Below are 18,609 nucleotides of genomic sequence, written 5' to 3' on the forward strand. Positions count from 1 at the left end.
TCACAGCACCAGTTATGTCAGTGTAGATTTGACTTACAAATGTCCTCAGCCTCCTTCCTTGTGCTGTAATTTGAATAATTTCATCCGGGTCTCAATGCCACTATTCAGGTAGAGGTTTACATTCACTGAGGTGAATGGGGCACCTGGAAAAGGAGAAGTCGGCTTGCAAATGTGGCCAGAATGAGAAAAGAAATACACAAATGTGCATTTGCCTATTGCGTGTTAGAGTGACATATGTCAGTAGAAAACTACTTTTCCCCTATTGCATCAACAGAACAGTGTGGCATGCATGAAAAATAGCTCGCTAAAGCTATCATATATATTATTTAACCACTATATTATCTAACCTCTCAACCTTTTCATTGCCAATTGATTAATTTTTATAGTCCTGAAGAAGTAAATCGTGAAAAATGCTCATAGTGAAGAACCCACAGAAAATAATCACCTGAATCTGCAGTTCCTTTCAGCTTTTAAGAGCGTTTTAGCAACTCATTGTTTTGGTTTTAAGGCCCGCAGATCAGCAAATAGCAAATGAGCTCTGATAAACCTGCTGTACGCTATACCTGCTCAGTACAATCAGCAGACAAAGTTAGCAACTGGCTCGTGGTGCATTTAGTTAGCAGCTAAGGAGCCAGATTTACCTCAGGGGAGGAGGTGGAGACCAAAACTGAGCTAAAAGGAGAGTCTATTGGACTTAAATTCATCAAGTGGCCAGGTGTCTATACTAACGCTACTGAATGCTAATGTTGTTCCATGTCTATTGGCAACATATCAACGGTTCGTATGATATCTTACACAAAGTTATTCCTCATTTGTTGTGCGTTCTCCTACAAACATCAATATGCGTCAATTTCCGGTTGTTACATGAATACAGTCTTTTCATAATAAACATCCGTCTTCAAAGGAAACAACTTTTTTTATTTTATTGGTCAACACAGGCCGTTTCGGCAGAATATGACATAGAAATAATTTTGAATATGTGTATTTATATATGACATTTTAATCATTTTAAATTTTACTTTTGAAAGGCATTTTTTAGGCGGAAGTTTTACTGGCGTCTGGTAGTCGCTTTCAGTCCAAAAAGGCGGAAGCGTAGCTTTGCTGCTGGGTTGCAATCGCACGAACAATTGACTTTCACTTCTTGGTAATATAAGTTCTTTGACAAAACTACTCTGTTAGGAAAAGATTGTGGAAGTGGTGTTACTTAAGTACGGAAGTTACGTGACACATAATAAAATACGGAAGTGACATAACTTAAGTGCGTAACTTACGTGACTCACATGGGATGCGGACACCAAACTCATTGTTCTTTGAACTTCCTGGCTCACAATTACATACGAGTTGATTTCGTGGGATATATATGAATTACAGTACATCACTTTTCGAAGGTATAGTTACGAACAGTGTAGACGTGTAAATAGGCATTTGTTTGCTGAATTGTTTGCTATATCAACGGAACAAGCTAAATCTATATGAACTCTAAATGGAAGGTAAACTCTTACTATATAATTCAAAGTCAGTGATTGTACACATACACCCTCCCAAAACACACATAATTGCCGCCATCACACACGTACACACACTAAACGTGATGTGTTATAGTGAGCTGTCAGACCGCACTAATTCCTCTTTTTATGTGTGTCTGTCCTACTGTGTAGCGCTGGGATCAGGATTGCCTTTCAGGATAACAACTGAAGCCCTAAGCTCTTAGTGTGTGTGTGTGTGTGTGTTCGTGTGTGTATCTGGGTGAGCAACAATTGGCCGCTAAGCTGCAAAGAGCCTTGCAGCCACGGTGTCGCCAACAAATATCCACTGGCTGTCAGTGGCGGGCCGACTCCTTGTGTGTGTGTGTGTGTGTGTGTACGCGTGCAGATGAGCCAACTTCCTGTGGTGGATTGAAGTTAAGTGCTGCTATTAGACTTAGGCCTCCAGTCGGGCTTCATTGTCTGGGGCGAAAGGCTCGATTATGCTGACAGAAACACGCACGTGTGCAGGAATACACATGCATTTATGAACATTAACACGCCTACAGGTCCGGTTTTTAAAGTTTTCAACAGACTTATCTGCAGCCTTTTGTTGCCGCACACACCCTCCGTCTCTTCACACTAAACTTTTATGACAGATCTAGTGTCTCTCTTGCTCCCTCTATTTGCCTTCCTGGCTGCCGTAATCTTCCTCCTCAAGGCATAACAGTAGTTCAGCTGTCACTGAGATAGAACTGGGCTTGCATAAGATGTTTAACTGCAGGCGTGCCCCGTAATTCACCTTGCAAAGCTGCACCAAAGCTGCAGAGCTGAACTTCGCTGTTGTATAAAAAGTGAGCACGAAACTTAAAGTTGTAAACTAACAGGAGCCATCTTAGCACTTTTTTGTCACTGAAAGTCTACACGGCAGTGCCGGGCGTCACTTATTCCATATTTAGGAATGAAACTGGCGTTTTCTTGATGTGATTCGACATAGTGAAAGTAACAGAGGACAAACTCAATGGAAAGTATAACCACAGTCAGGTGGGGGGGATGATCTTCGAGCCCTAGTTGTGTGCATCTCTCGCCGCCCACGTCGGAAAACCAGAAAAGAAAAGTTCAGCTTCTGAGAAAAGGTTTTCACCAGTAGAGAAAGGTGTGGTTTTTACTTCTACACCTACGTTCTATAGCGTCTCTTTTTGCGGCCGTGCTGATGTGTTAAACTGCAACGAGCTACAACCGATGTGAGTTATTAGAAAAGCTGGGATTGAATTTATCATAAAAGTTTGACGTTGAACCACTGAATGCATCTTCTCAAGTTCAATAACAAAGGTTGTGTAACTAAATAAACCACAGTGGCAAAGCCCAGCCACTTTCAGGAAGATGATTTAACATCAAAGAGAAAAAAACTTTCACTTCGATGATGAAAAAAGCAAAGTTAAAAGAAAAAGAAATTCTCTGATTCCACTCTCAGCTGTGCCTTTGACATGACAGAGTGGACACCATCATCTTGGGTAAAGAAAAGAAAAGTATGGTTCAGCCTCTGCCAACGGTAGCAAGTAAATTACTCTATAACACGTTTAAAGGAACAGTGTGTAACATTTAGGGGGAACTATTGGCATTAGAAAATATGTTTTCTTTAGTGTATAATCACCTGAAATTAAGAATCATTGTGTTTTTGTTACGTTAGAATGAGACGTTTATATCTACATACAGAGCGGGTCCTCTTCACGGAGCCGGTCACCATGTTTCTACAGTAGCCCAGAACGGACAAACCAAACGCTGGCTCTAGATAGGACCATTCACGTTTTCACGTCGGCCTACACGCTTGGCACACGGGAGAAGTTTCAGTTGGTTGCAATCTGCAACCTAGATGCCGCCAGATCCTACACACTGCACCTTTAAGTACTATTAGTTAATTTGCTGTATTTCAAATCAGTCAGTCACTAGCCCGTAAGTGGAGAAAGTAACCAAAACACAACTCCAAATGGCCTTCCCATTTGCCTGACCCGTATCATCTACATAATGTGTTTGAAGTCGTACTGAAAAATTCTCCCATATAAACAAAACGATACTGCAGTTAGTGTGCACATTTTGCCATTTTTCAAAAGAGTATAAGACTGCAAACTTTGTCAGTCGCTCCCTTGAGAAGGGGGCTCTGTCACTACAGAAAAATTTATAGTTTTACAAAAAACTAAACTTAAGTTTCTTCTTCTTGGAAATTATAATTTTAACCAAATAATAAACAACTATAATACAAAACACCAAGGATAAATATACTGATTTATTTTGTTCAACTTAGAAGTTACTACATATACCCACACTAATGTATAGTACTTTTCCAGTACTAGTATAGTTTAGGGTTGCAACTAACTATTGTTTTCATTGTCGATTAATTAATTCGTTTTTTGGTTTATAAAATGTCTGAAAATAGTGAAAAATGTAGATCAGTGTTTCCTAAAGCCCGACATGACGTCCTTGTCTTGTTTTGTCCACAACTCAAAGATATTCAGTTTACTGTCATAGAGTAGGAAAGAAACCAGAAAATATTCACATTTAAGATGACCTGAAAATGACTTAATCGATCTTAATCTTAATCAATCTAATGGTTGACAGCTAATCGATAAATCTCTGCAGCTCTAGATGGGTATTTCTAAATTTATAAGACTATATTTTAGTACTATATTTATGCAAAGAGTTAAAAACAAATACTTGCAGAAGTAAGTATTGTATTTATAAGTTCATAAATTATGATGTATTGTCACTGACGACCAAACATTCTTCTTAAACCAGGTACTTTGGAACAATAATGTGATTATTTTCACTTACATACTACATGTTTACTACATTTTAATCCTGTATAATCTGGATATTTTTAACAGTTGTGTTGCTTTCACAGGGTGGCACCATCTCTCCCTCACCGCCCTGCGTTTCCTCTCTCTCTCTCTCACAGTGCTGTTTGATTGCTTAAGCCTGGCCGTCAGACAGACAGACAATGCGTCCATGAAGAATAGCCCCGCTTCCTTCCTGTCTTCCTGTGCTGCGTTCTGCCTTGGTGAGCAGGGTGAATAGGCCGCTCTGCCCCACAGCCGCCATGAGCCGCAGGGGCCACGGCGGCTAAAACCAACAAAGAGAGCCGTTCTGGGGCCTTTTTTTTTTTTTTTCTCCCCGATTCACATCCCCTCCTCCTCCTCCTCGTCCTCCTCCTCCTCCTCCTCCTGCTACTCTGCTGCCAGATCACTGGGACTGCCGGGCGGATAAACAGACTCTCCGTCTATCTTGTTTTTACCCTTAATTCTCACCTTTTTCTGGTCAGTTTATTGGGCGACTAACTGCGCATGCATCGTATTTGACTCCAAAAAGATAAGAACATAAAAGTAGTATCAGTAAATGAAATAAAGTGATCCTGAACATATTACTTCTAAGAACATATCCCTGATATAAGATCAGTCCAAGAAGCCATTTCTTTGGGTGTAATCAGGTTACACGTTGCCTATAAGAGGTGTTTTTGCCAAGAACGGATCCAAAAAAAGCACAGAGGAACTGAAATGACCCGAGGAAATCCGACGAGGGCTGTTGCGCTTTTCGACTTCCAAAAACTTTTTTTAATCCAAGTGTGCAATTTTTTGCCACCGAGCATTTCGATGAAGACCAACAGATATTTTTCCTTCAACACATTCAACTGATTGCCCCCCCACCACCCACAACAAGACACCCATCTCCCTATGGGAATACCAAGTAGGAGCAGGTAGCTGAGAGGAGCGTTGGGGAGCCAAAATGACCCCCCGACTATTGAAAACAGGATGAATGCATGCCGGGCTGAATACGGGGGTAAACTGTTAGGTCTTTGTCATTCAAAGTGATGCTTTTAACCCTTTGCGGTCCCTCTTCCTAACAACCCTCCACCCCCCCCTTCCCCTCTTCATTCACAGCTGAGACAATGGAGGCAGAGGAGGAGGAGGAGGCCTGCGACTGGAACGATAAAACACAAGATCAACTCTCCCTTTTCTGCCTCTAATGGGATTCTACCCGTTATGTTTCCATCTCCTCCGCTGAATGCTGTAAAAAAAATAGGTGAAAGTTGATAATTATGTAAAGCAACCCCCCCCACCTCCACCCCCGTCAGTCAAAAGGGCCGGGGATGAATAACAAACAAGTGAGCGCAGGTTGGGCCTCGGCCCGTCAATCACGGCGCTGAATGCATACCGTGCCGCAAACACGTCCGTATGCTGTCAACAAGTGTCAGGGGGCTTATGTTTCAGGCTTATGTTTCGCCTGCAGGGACATTCAAGACCAAAGAATTCCTGAACAAACCTTTGATAAAAAAAAAAAACCCGAAGGCCTAGTATGTGCAAGATACAGAGTATAAAATGATGTTGAAGCCAAGCCAGAGTGTAATAGTAGGCTTACATGAGTGCACATTTGCAAAATTGAAGCTTGATTTATAAGATTAAAAAAGACTTCTAAAAGGTAAATCATTTTCTGGAGAGCATGCAAACAGATGTGCACATTCCTGTACACATGGCTTTAGCAGAGCCAGATGTTTTCTTTTTCTTAAGCAGGGCCCAAGGTGAACATTAATGCGTCCTTGTTTGATCTCTGCAAACATCGTGGAGCGATTGTGGTTGATGATAGCTCCGCTCGAGGTGTTCGTGCAGAGGCGCAATTAAAAGAAACGTCGAAAATTGTGCTTAAGTCTGGCTTAAAGCATCTGGAGACACAACTGGCACTTTCTGCATGTTCAGATAGTGGTGTAGAGACACATTATGGTCATATCTATCATTTTCTACATCGCCCTGAATGTGACCCATTTAACCCATTTGTGCCCGCAACTGATATTTCTTTATTTCCTGTGGTGGAAGAGTTCTCTTTTTAAACTCAGTGACACCATTTGGCTGAAAAGTGAGTTTTTCTCATCATTAAAGAGGTCAAAGTGAACACGATGAGAACACGTTAACCCAAATTCATTTTAACGCCACTAATTTCTTTAACATATTAATGGAACTTTGGATTTTTCGGTTGTAGCAGGCTCAGTTTTAAAGCTAGAGTGAAGATACTGGTATCATATAAAACTAGAAGACCTAAGGAATCCATTTGTACCAACCATGTCATACTAGCTTGTCACAAAGGAGGCTAAAAAACTGTCAAGGCCATTTTCAAAGGGGTCCCTTGACCTCTGACCTCCAGATATGTGAATGAAAATGGGTTCTATGGGTACCCACTAGTCTCCCCTTTACAGACATGTCCACTTTATGATAATCACATGCAGTTTGGGGCAAGTCATAGTCAAGTCAGCACACTGACACACTGACAGCTGTTGTTGCCTGTTGGGCTGCAGTTTGCCATGTTATGATTTGAGCATATGTTTTATGCTAAATGCAGTACCTGTGAGGGTTTCTGGACAATATCTGTCATTGTTTTGTGTTGTTAATTGATTCCCAATAATAAATATATACATACATTTGAATAAAGCAGCATATTTGCCCACTCCCATGTTGATAAGACTGTTAAATACTTGACAAATACCTTAATGTACATTTTAAAAATGTGATTAATTAGCGATTCAATTTTTTAATTGATTGACAGCCATACTTATCATACTATATCTAGTATTTGGGCACATGATGGGACAAGACTCAGTAAAAACAGTAGCCCCATGTGCCCAAATACTAGATATAGAATGATAAGAAAATGTCTGTATCTCAGAAACTACAAGGAGCACGATCATGTATTTGGTATCTATGAACTTATAACAAGTTGAATATCAAATATATGCACACATATGCAGTGTAAAAATAATATTTCATGTAGAAAACATTTAATAAACATATTAGCGTTTTTCGTGACTTGAAAAAATCATGTAAAATGTCAACATTGTACTGTTAGATACTTGCTCAAAGTATGTATGTACCACATTTCAAGTCTTTTAATCATACTAAATATAATGTTTTAAAGAGTACACAAGACAATGCAGAAATAAAAACAGGAAGAATACTCCGTCAGACTTCAAGGTTGTTTAATTTCAAACGTTAATATATTTGTCTTCTAATTCATAGTGAACTATTCATCCAGCGTTGACACTCCTACAGGTCACCTCAGCGACGACAGAGCAGCCTCCCCCTCCCTGTAAGAGGCGACGCATGAACAATGCTTTTCTCAAAATAAATATTTTTCATTATAAAATAATAAACCTTCAAATAAATATATATTTTTTTTAACTTTACACTAAGCAATGTTGGAATTAGAAAATAAATTTCTCATATAAGGTCACTGTACAATTTACAAGTAGAAGGGATTTTTTTTTTCCTTTTGTAAATTACATTAAATGATTGATATACATTCCAGTGAATGTACAAACATTGTATGAATGACGTTGACTGATTCATAGAAATGTGGATTCATCAAGGTGCCTCTGGTATGGCAGAAAACTTTTTTTTCACAGTTGAAGTATTATTATATGTACAAAAATAAAACATCTGTCAAACTCATTTTCTAATGTACATACCCTTTGCATTCACTACTTTACATACAGTTAGTAATAGGAGTCTGTTCTTAGCATATAAGTTGTATTAAATGTTAAAAAACAAGGCGACGACAACATTTGGACTCTCGTAGCAACAACACGGTATCTGGGCACTTGAGTGAAGGGATTATATTTCAGGACTTAACAGTAGTTGAATGTGTCTTCATACCTTTTTTAACATGTGGAGCGCTTATTTTGGTTTACCTTGCAAGTGGAGCTCATAATGACAGGGTGAGTGGATGCACCTCCAGTGCCTTGTAGGAACTTTTTTTGTCAAATTGGCCTTAAAAGTTGACAATTGAAGGCAAAATGTGACTCCGCCCAGATGTGGTAGGCATGGAGAACTAGATGGAAAACACAGAAACTCTCTAATCAAACCGTTCAACTACACAACAGTTCAGTCAACATGGAGTCTTCCCATCCTTCTGCATCATCACCATCTACGTCGGCTTGCAGACATCCTCACAGCGGATCGGGTTTGTGTTCTTGCACCGACAGCCGGGTCGCGTGACTCGGTCATAGCAGCTCTGGCACGCGGCGACGCATCCTTTAGCCGGGAGGTAGCACAGGAGGCAGGGGAAGAGCAGGGCGAGAAGCGATATGGTGGTCCAGCGCACGCAGCAGTGCGACTGCGTGCACGAGAAGGGCTTGTCGGCGCACGTGTCCTCGTCGTCGCTGGAGCAGTGGTAGAAGAGCCCCTTGACGCAGCACACGCATGTGCCGTACTCCACCGCGCTCTGCGCCGAGCACACGCACCGGCGGCCGCACATCCAGCAGGAAGGGAGCGCCCGCGGGCGGCTGCACTCTGGGCAGCGGCACCGGCCGCAGTCCTCGCACTTGTTGGTGTGTATGTCTGGGTTTTTAGAGCTTCCGCTGCCGGGCACGGCCACCACCGCCCTGGACTCGGCGTTCAGGGGTTTCAGCTCGTCTGAGCTTAGCTCGGCGCGTTTGGGCTGGGTTCTGATTATCTGGTTGCTGCCGAGGAGCCTCTGGCCTGAAGAGGAGCTCCCCACGCTGGTCCTGATGCTACTCTGGGAGTCCTCGGCGCTGGAGGGCCGCAGCACGCCCTCGCCGGAAGTGTTTCCATGCTGAGTCAATGAATGCAAGTTGCGAAGATTATTAGGCCCCTCTTGCGGAGTCTCCTGCTGCCCAGCGGTCCTTGAACCTGGCGACGTAACCAAGTCACTCTTCTGTTGCCTGTGTGGCGAGGCCGGAGACCGTTGGGCCACAGTGGGCCCGTCTGTGTACTCATTACTACTCCCAGTTATCCTGATCTGATCCAGAGACAGCACTGCTGGAGTGTGGGGCGGCGGCGGCCCGTTGGTCAACCCGGGATCCGACGGACCGTCGTGGCTTTGCCTTCTCCCTTCGTCATGCGGCGTGCCCGGCGACCACCCGTGGCGTCCTCCTCCCCCGTCGCTGTCGCTCTGACTTGTGGAATCCATCTCGGGACTGAAGGGCCACTCTGGCTGGCATGGGACACATCTGAAGTCCTGTAACAGGAAAGACAGACAGTTTATACCTGTCTGTGACGGGCCATGCAAATGATGACATGCAAATAATAACCGGTATCTGTACAAGCACCACTATGGAAATATGGCCTAACAAACGCATCACAGTGTCGGGGAGAGAGATGATCACATAGTTGATGTAAGAGTGAGTCTACGGAACTACAGCTACGTCTGTACACGTTTGCTTCCTCGTAGCTCCGGGGCGTCATCTTTACAAACTGGTATCTTTATTGAACTTAGATGCTTCCCTGACACTAGTTTGTGCAAACATCCTGTTTCTTCACACCCCATGACACAACACTGACTGATGATTAATCAATGATTCGATTGACAGGAAGGTTATCTGCGGGGCAGCCCTGTAACTTAAGACGTCAACCATGAACTGTGACGTCCACGGTTCGAGTCCGGTTGGGGACATCTGTTGCGTCTCTCTCCCTCATTTCCTGTTGTCTTAAAATGCCTAAAAATACTTTCAAAATAAGAGAAAGATAATGAATCTGCAGCTATTTTGATTAGTGAATAATTGCAAAAAATTCACTGGTTCAACTAAAATGAATATATGCTGCTTCTTTTAGTGTTTGATAATACAAAACTGTATATCTTTATGTTTTATCATTTCTGGTTTTTGAATTTTTTGCCATTTTTATGGCTTAATCAAGAAAATTATCGGATTAAAGCTGCAACGATTAGTCGATTCATTGATTAATCGATCGACGGAAACTTAATCTACACTTATTTCGATAACTGAATAATCGTTTTGGTCATTTTTAAAGCAGCACTGTCAAACATTTGCAGGCTCCAGCTCCTCAAATAAGTACGATTTTGACACTTTTCTTTGTCATAAACGATAGTATATCGAGCAACAGTCCAAAACCCAATAATATTCAGATAAAATATGACATTTGAATTATTATTGGGACATGTTTTTATACTTCTAATGCAATTAAAATGTGTAAAATGGTAGTTGAGCTGCAACAATTAGTTGTTATTAAGAAAAAAAAAGTCTAAATTCTCTGATTCCAGCTTCTTAAATGTAAATATTTGCTGGTTTCTTTACACTTTTATGACAGTAAACTGAATATCTTTGAGTTGTGGACAAAACAAGACATTTGAGGATGTCATCTTGGGCATTTTTCATCATTTTATAGACCAAACAACTAATCGATTAATCGAGAAATAAATAATCGACAATGAAAGTAATAAGTTAGTTGCAGCCGTAAATGGTAGCAAATATGTATTTACAATTTTCTACACTAAATAGCTTAGTCCAGTATATTATCTATAAGGATATGCTGTGTACGGAGATGCTCAAAGTTCAGTATTTCTGTCGAGGACTGAAGACTGATATGAGCCTAATAGATAACACGAAAAGTTAAAGCTACGTGTAAGAGTGTAAACGACAGAACAAGGAAACTAAATGGCATTTTTTAAGTTTCTAACCTTGAACAAAAATCCTCACAGCCCCAGATCACTTATAATCTCACCTATTCATCGTATTGAGTGACTAAGTATTAGATAAATACAGAGCGACAGGGCAATATGCTAACATATTCAAATGCACAGCCTTGTTTTCCCCAACATATCACCCTGACTGACAGTAGTGGCCTTAATTCTCCTTCCTCGTGGTAATTAGCTTTCAAATGCCATCTACGGGGTCGTGAGGTTCCCCCCCCCTTTTTCAATGACAATACAGGAAGGGGCTTTTGTTTGTCGCATGACAAATGGCCCACAGCAACCTTCCCCATTCTAACGCATTTTACATGGCGACAAAAGAAGATGAGTGACGAGATAAAAAGAAGGAGAAGTTTGGGGCATGAAAGGGTCCATGTAAAGAGTGTAAAGGGTGGTGGAGGTGGAGGTGGGGGGTGCTCTCTGTGAGCATGCATGAGGGTTCTTTAGGATTTATGAGGCTCCAAATGAAGGGCTCGCAGGCACACTCAGATGTTAACCTGTTAGGTGGTGGTGGGGGGCCCTCGTCCACTTACAGGGCCTCTGTGTGAGAGCCATGTTGGTGGGTGGAAGCAAACTGACTTCAAAATGACAACAATAAAAAAACTCAGTATGTTGGGTTAAATATAGAAATCCAATGAGTCATACTGTGTCTGATGAACATCCGCTGAGATTAATATTGCAAATATGCTATTAATAATAGCCGTAAAGTGGGACACCTGAGCTCCAGTGGGTGTAGGTGTTCCTCAAATATGTAAAAATCAATAAAACTATTGATATTTAATGTCTTTCTAATATGCTTCAAAACTATTTATTCATTATTTATTTATTATTATTTATAGTCTTATTGATGTTGTTTGATTCTCCATGTAACATCCACATAAAAGCCTAGGTTTTGCAACAGCAATAACATTAAATAACTGAACATAGGGTTGCACATTTAGCTTTGAGTGTTTCTTACATTAATTAAGGTGATTTTTAGGTCTTTTAACAGACTTTTCCCACATTTCAGGTGACTGTTCCACATTAGAAAATCAAGATTTCTCTGAGAAAACTTGGAATTAAAGTGCTGATATGTCTATCATTTCAGATTAATATTGCAAATATGTATGAGCTGGATATTAATAATAGCCGTAAAGTGGGACACCTGAGCTCCAGTGGGTGTAGGTCTTCCTCAAATAAGTAAAAGTCAATAAAACTAATGATATTTAAAGTCTTTCTCACATGCCTAAATGCTTAAAAACTATTTATTTATTATTATTTACAGTCTTATTGAACATTCACACGTAATGTAGGTGGTAAAATTACTGAACATGGGATTGCACATTTAGCTTTGAGTGTTTCATACATTAATTAAGGTGATTTTTAGGTCTTTTAACAGATTTTTCACACATGAAAATCAAGATTTGTCTGAGAAAACTTGGCATTAAAGTACTGATATGTCTATTTCTTTAATGAGTGTGCATTTTCTTTTATTTCATTTTATTAGTAGGACACTTCCTGTGGATTTCAGAGTGGGTTTTGATTTAATATACTGGCTTTACATCATAAAATATTCCAGAAATCTGAAATGCAAAACATGTCCTACATTAGTCTAATTCACATTTCAGACATGAAAATCAAGATTTGTCTGAGAAAACTTGGCATTAAAGTACTAATATGTCTATTTCTTTAATAAGTGTGCATTTTATTTTAATTTTAATTTTATTAGGACACCTCCTGTGGATTTCAGAGTGGGTTTGGATTTAATATACTGGCTTTACATCATAAAATATTCCAGAAATCTGATATGCAAAACATGTCCTACATTAGTCTAACTCACCCTACAAGTGCAGTATGTTGTTTGCATGGGAAGAGAAGAAACAGGGTGCATTATGTGCACAACTTGGACACGACTATATCCTAGTAAAGCTGCACACCAACAGTGAATAATTAAATGAGATATTAGACTCTGGCAAAGTCATAAAGCTGCAGGAAAACAGCACTTTTACGCAAAAATAGCAGTCAAAATTCACACAGCAACAACATTATAGTATGCAAAGTTATAGTAGGAAAGATTCTACACATGCAAACTTTTTTAAAGCATGTTTTTAGCCAAGAAATGCATACAAAAGTCTTCACTCACCGTGCTTTCCACACTTTAACTCCCGTTCAGGTGAAATAAATCCAACTTGTTTGAGAGTTTATTCCGTGCAGCAACAACTCAGTCTGGGAATCCGTCGGTACAATCCATTGAGAAAGTAAATCCCATGTTTTGTGCGCAACAGCACGAGGTCTCAGTCACCAAACTTTCCTGCACTTTTCCTGCAGAAGTTGCACACAAATTCGGTGTGTTTTCTCCTCTAAAGGCTCTGAGTACTTCTTTTTCTCGTGTGTGTGTGAATGTTTTTTTTCTGTGCTCTTTCCGGAGAGGAGGTCTGGATCTGGATTTGGGCTGTAAATGGCGTCAAGCTGCAGAGCTGAAGGGAGAACAGAGATCTTGTTGTTGCAGCAGCGGATATCTCGCATCCGGTGCTCAGCTATTGGCTGCAGGAGAGAAGCCATTCACACCCAGTCTGATCAATTAGAGTGAGGGGGCAAAAGCACTGCTGCTGCTGCTGCTGCTCAGAGGCTGATGCTCACAAAGTTCTCCTAAAGTTCTCCTGAAGTTCTCCTTAAGTTCTCCTGAAGTTCTACTGAAGTTCTACTTAAGTCCAATAATAATAATAATAATTATTGTATTTATTATGGTAATAATAATAATACTAGTCTGCTACTACTACTACTACTACTACTACTACTAATAATAATGGTAATAATAATAATAATACTAGTCTGCTACTACTACTACTACTAATACTACTACTACTAATATAAATATGAATAATAATAATAGTTATTATTATGATAATAATACTACTAGTCTGCTACTACTACTACTACTACTAATAATAATAATAATGGTAATAATAATAATAATACTAGTCTGCTACTACTTCTACTACTAATACTACTACTACTAATATAAATATGAATAATAATAATAGTTATTATTATGATAATAATACTACTAGTCTGTTACTACTACTACTACTACTATTAGTAATAATAATAATGATAATAATGGTAATAATAATGATAATAATAATAATATTAATACTAGTCTGCTACTACTTCTACTAATAATATAAATAAAAATAATGGTAATAATACTACTAGTCTGTTACTACTACTATTAGTAATAATAATAATGATAATAATGGTAATAATAATAATATTAATACTAGTCTGCTACTACTTCTACTACTACTAATAATAATATAAATAAAAATAATGGTAATAATACTACTAGTCTGTTACTACTACTACTAGTAATAATAATAATGATAATAATGGTAATAATAATAATAATAATAATAATAATAATAATAATAATAATAATAATATTAATACTAGTCTGCTACTACTTCTACTACTACTACTAATAATAATAATAAAAATAAAAATAATGGTAATAATACTACTAGTCTGTTACTACTACTACTAGTAATAATAATAATGATAATAATGGTAATAATAATGATAATAATAATAATATTAATACTAGTCTGCTACTACTTCTACTACTACTAATAATAATAATAATATAAATAAAAATAATGGTAATAATACTACTAGTCTGTTACTACTACTACTAGTAATAATAATAATAATAATAATAATAATAATAATAATATTAATACTAGTCTGCTACTACTTCTACTAATAATAATAATAATAAAAATAATGGTAATAATACTACTAGTCTGCTACTACTACTACTAATATAAATAAATTAAAAATAATAATAATAATGATTATTATTATTGTATTTATTATGGTAATGATAATACTTCTAGTCTACTACTACTAATAACTACTACTAATAATAATGGTAATAATAATTTTTATAGTAATAATAATATTACTAGTCTGCTACTACTATTACGAAGAAGAAGAAGAAGAAGAAGAAGAAGAAGAAGAAAAAGAAGAACAAGAAGAAAGAAAGAAAAGAAGAAAATCAATACATTTCATTTGACTTTTGTAATTCTACTTATATGAAGTATAAAGTGCTACAAAATAATGCAAGTAGGCTACTAAGAAAATAATACTGTTAATACGTTTTTGGAGAAAACAGGTAATTTAAAGAAAATCTAATTTTGTAAGTCTAATTAAAATATCCGTTGTTGTATAACTCTATTTACAATAGTGGAGAGTAGAAAGTACACTGCTGAAGCACCTGTACTTTACTTTAGTATTTCCATTTTATGCTACATTATACTTCTACTCCACTACATTTAAGAGTACTTTATACTCCACTACATGTATCTGATAGCTATAGTTACTTTACACATTAATACTTCATATACAAATATAGAACAAACACAACAATATATAAAGTAGTGGAAATTGGCTCCACCTTGATCAGCTGCAAGATTTAAGTGCTGCTTACGTGTTAAACTTTGAAAGTATTTAAACTTTTGATAGTTTTGCTGGTGATACTTCTGTACTTTTAAGATGTAGCGCGTATTTTACCAAGGTTTTTCCTCAGAAATGTACTGAAGTAGAAGTACAAAGTAACATAGAATTTAAATACTTAGCTAAGTACCTTGAAATTGTTCTTAAGCACAGTGTTACAGTAAACATACTTTGTAACTTTCCACCACTATTTCCTCAGATATTTCAGTTGGATTTATAAAGTTTTTCATTTTACCCACACATGACAAAGAAAGCTGCTTTAGATCTTAGGTTAAAAACAATCCATGCCAACTAATTAGCAAGCCAATAAACAGTAGTGGGTTTACTCTCTGCTGCTGTTAATAATAGTGGAGCAGCACCCCCTTGTGGTTGTTCTCTGGTACTGCAGAGTGAAATGAATAGAGGCTGGATTTGACACTTCAAAAGTCAAAATAGGCCATTAAATCTGTTTAAATGTCCATGAAAATCATTTGGAAAGCATCCTAATAATCTTTAATAAGGATTATTAAGTGATACAATTCACTTCCACGCACAATTCATCCCATTAGGAAGCAGCGTACATGTATGTGCATGCATAAAAACACAGGGGATGTGACACGTTAGCGCGTTGTGAGTCCGAAATGTGAAGAAAAATGAGATGTGAATCAGTAAGTTTGATATTAAATTCAATGCAGGTAGTCGGTGAACTCTGGTAGTGTGCTCTTTTGAAAAGTCACACACCTTAAAAGTCAGCCTCCAAACACCGTGTTACCCAGCTATGAAAGTAAAGCGATGAAATTGAGACCTTTTCTAAAGAAATAATAAAAAGCCCAATTAGCCCGTGTTCAGTCAGTCCGGGGCCACGGACAAAAAGAGCAGACCTTCAGAGAAAACATTGAGACGTCTCTCTCCTCTGTTTTAGTAATAGAGTGTCTGATCAATCCCAGACAGAGTAATTATGAACTGGGAGAAGTACACTTTAATCAACTCAGAGTATGACTTGGCAAATTAACTTGGATCCAGGTCAGGAAGCTTTCCTCTTTCTTTAAACAATTTATCTTCTTTTGTTTTTCGCTGTGTCGCTGGCTGCTGTTCATTCACCTTTAGAGCTTTGTGTTTTTGTTCAGGAAATAATAAGGGAAATGTTACGTGGTTGCAGCTGGAACGTGACGGAAAACTACTTTGTTTCAGTAAAGAAATCAAGTTAGTTTGATTGTCAACTCTCAATTTATAAGCTGTCAACAGGAGTTTGATGTTTTCACTTAATACCTCTTTAAAAATTAAAGAAAACAGAAATCAATGATTTGGAGGAAATAAATAAATGGATCATTATTTTTATTATTATTTTTTTAATTTGTATTATTATTATTAATATTAATAATACCAATAATATGGTAATGATGATCATAATAATAATAATAATAATAATAATAATAATAATAATAGTACATACATTTAAAATATGTTTTAAATGAAAACAAATTACAAAAATAAATAAATAAAGTTAAGATCATACAAATAAATAAATAAAAGGCAAATATAAAGAGAAAAGTAGATAAATAGGGGAATTAATACAATGGTAATTAAATAATAGGGAAATTAAAACAGAAATATCAATTTATGTCACATTTTTTTTCAATTAATTAATGCCTATATTTATTTTTTAATATTATCTTTGGTATATTTAATGACATATTAATTTATTTATAGAGTAATTTATTGATTATTTTTGGTTTTGGCAGGTCCTGTCACAGGCTATTATAGTAAACTAAAACTAAAATCTGTACAAAATGTACCTTAAAGGGAGATTTATCAAGTATTTAATACTCTTATCAACATGGGAGTGGGCAAATATGCTGCTTTATGCAAATGCATGTATATATTTATTATTGGAAATCAATTAACAACACAAAACAATGACAGATATTGTCCAGAAACCTTCAAAGGTACTGCATTTAGCATAAAACAATATGCTCAAATCATAACAGGCAACAACAGCTGTCAGCGTGTCAGTGTGCTGACTTGACTATGACTTGCCCCAAAACTGCATGTGATTATAATAAAGTGGGCATGTCTGTAAAGGGGAGACTCGTGGGTACCCATAGAACCCATTTTCATTCACATATCTGGAGGTCAGAGGTCAAGGGACCCCTTTGAAAATGGACATGCCAGTTTTTCCTCACCAAAATGTCCTCCTTGCGACAAGCTAGTATGACACGGTTGGTACCAATGGATTCATAAGGTTTTCTAGTTTCATATGACATCAGTATCTTCACTAATTTGCATTAACAGTAGCACAAAACCTGCATCTTTAGCGCGAGAACTCCCTGAACAAACGACAAGAATAAAGAGGATTATCTGCGAGAGCACATGATGTTCCCTTTTGTTTCAGCTCCTTCTCATCTCAGCAATTTCCAGCCCGGACCCTGGTGGGTTTCTGTGTAAACAACAAGTTTCATTCACTGAGTTTTCACATCTGCGGTGCTGAGATGCAACGGCAACAAATTTTGGAAAAGAATCCTCGGCAGACGCACTTTTGCTGATGAGGTACGCAGCCATGCATGAGCGTGAGCGAAGGGTGAAGATTTAGGCTAATTTTACTCTTATTTCACACTCACACCTTGCTGATTATGTAAAGTCGGTTTGGTTTTTCACTGAGAAATGTACACTCAAGTGGTCAGACCTCCGTCATTTCCCTTCCTACTGAGGACACACCATGCATTTACAATAAGAACGTGTTTCCTTAAGTGACTTGTACAATCAAGAGTGGATGTCTAACTTTTAAGTATTTGCTATACTCCAGCTCCAAAGTTAGAAATACTTCATGACCATTAAACACTAAAGCTTTTGGTTCATGGTCATGGTGTTAAAAATAATAATAACAATGTTAGATGGTTGCAGCTGGAACATGAGACGGAAAATTGTTTTGTGTCAGTAAAGGAATCAAGTTATTTTGATGGTCTCAACAATTTATAAGATATATATTAAAAGGTATTATTAATTATATATAATAAATATATATATATATATATTAAAAGGTGTATGACAACAGGAGGTGTTTACTTTAAAGGCGTTAATGCTCATGGTCCACCCACACAGGTGTTTCTACATATTGCCTTATTAAAAAGAAAATAATACAGAAATAAATAAGTTTGGGGAAATAAATAGCAAAGGGAAAATAATGCAT

At 37.8% G+C, this 18,609-nt stretch overlaps 1 protein-coding gene across 1 annotated transcript; it reads right to left on the bottom strand.

The window, feature by feature from the left end:
• Nucleotides 1–7,462: 7,462 nt before the first annotated feature.
• spry2 (sprouty RTK signaling antagonist 2) lies at nt 7,463–13,447 on the bottom strand. Its single transcript, XM_037762518.1, has 2 exons — nt 13,072–13,447; nt 7,463–9,479 (listed from the first exon to the last, which is right to left on the bottom strand). Exon 2 carries the CDS (start codon nt 9,429–9,431, stop codon nt 8,427–8,429), a length of 1,005 nt encoding a protein of 334 aa, XP_037618446.1. The 5' UTR covers nt 9,432–9,479; nt 13,072–13,447; the 3' UTR covers nt 7,463–8,426.
• Nucleotides 13,448–18,609: the final 5,162 nt, after the last annotated feature.

The sequence above is a fragment of the Sebastes umbrosus genome, chromosome 24 (assembly GCF_015220745.1).
Source record: "Sebastes umbrosus isolate fSebUmb1 chromosome 24, fSebUmb1.pri, whole genome shotgun sequence".
NCBI lineage: Eukaryota > Metazoa > Chordata > Actinopteri > Perciformes > Sebastidae > Sebastes > Sebastes umbrosus.

Coding starts and splice junctions, on each gene's coding strand:
- spry2 (XM_037762518.1), bottom strand. CDS start 9,431: ATGGATTCCACAAGTCAGAGCGACAGCGACGGGGGAGGAGGACGCCAC.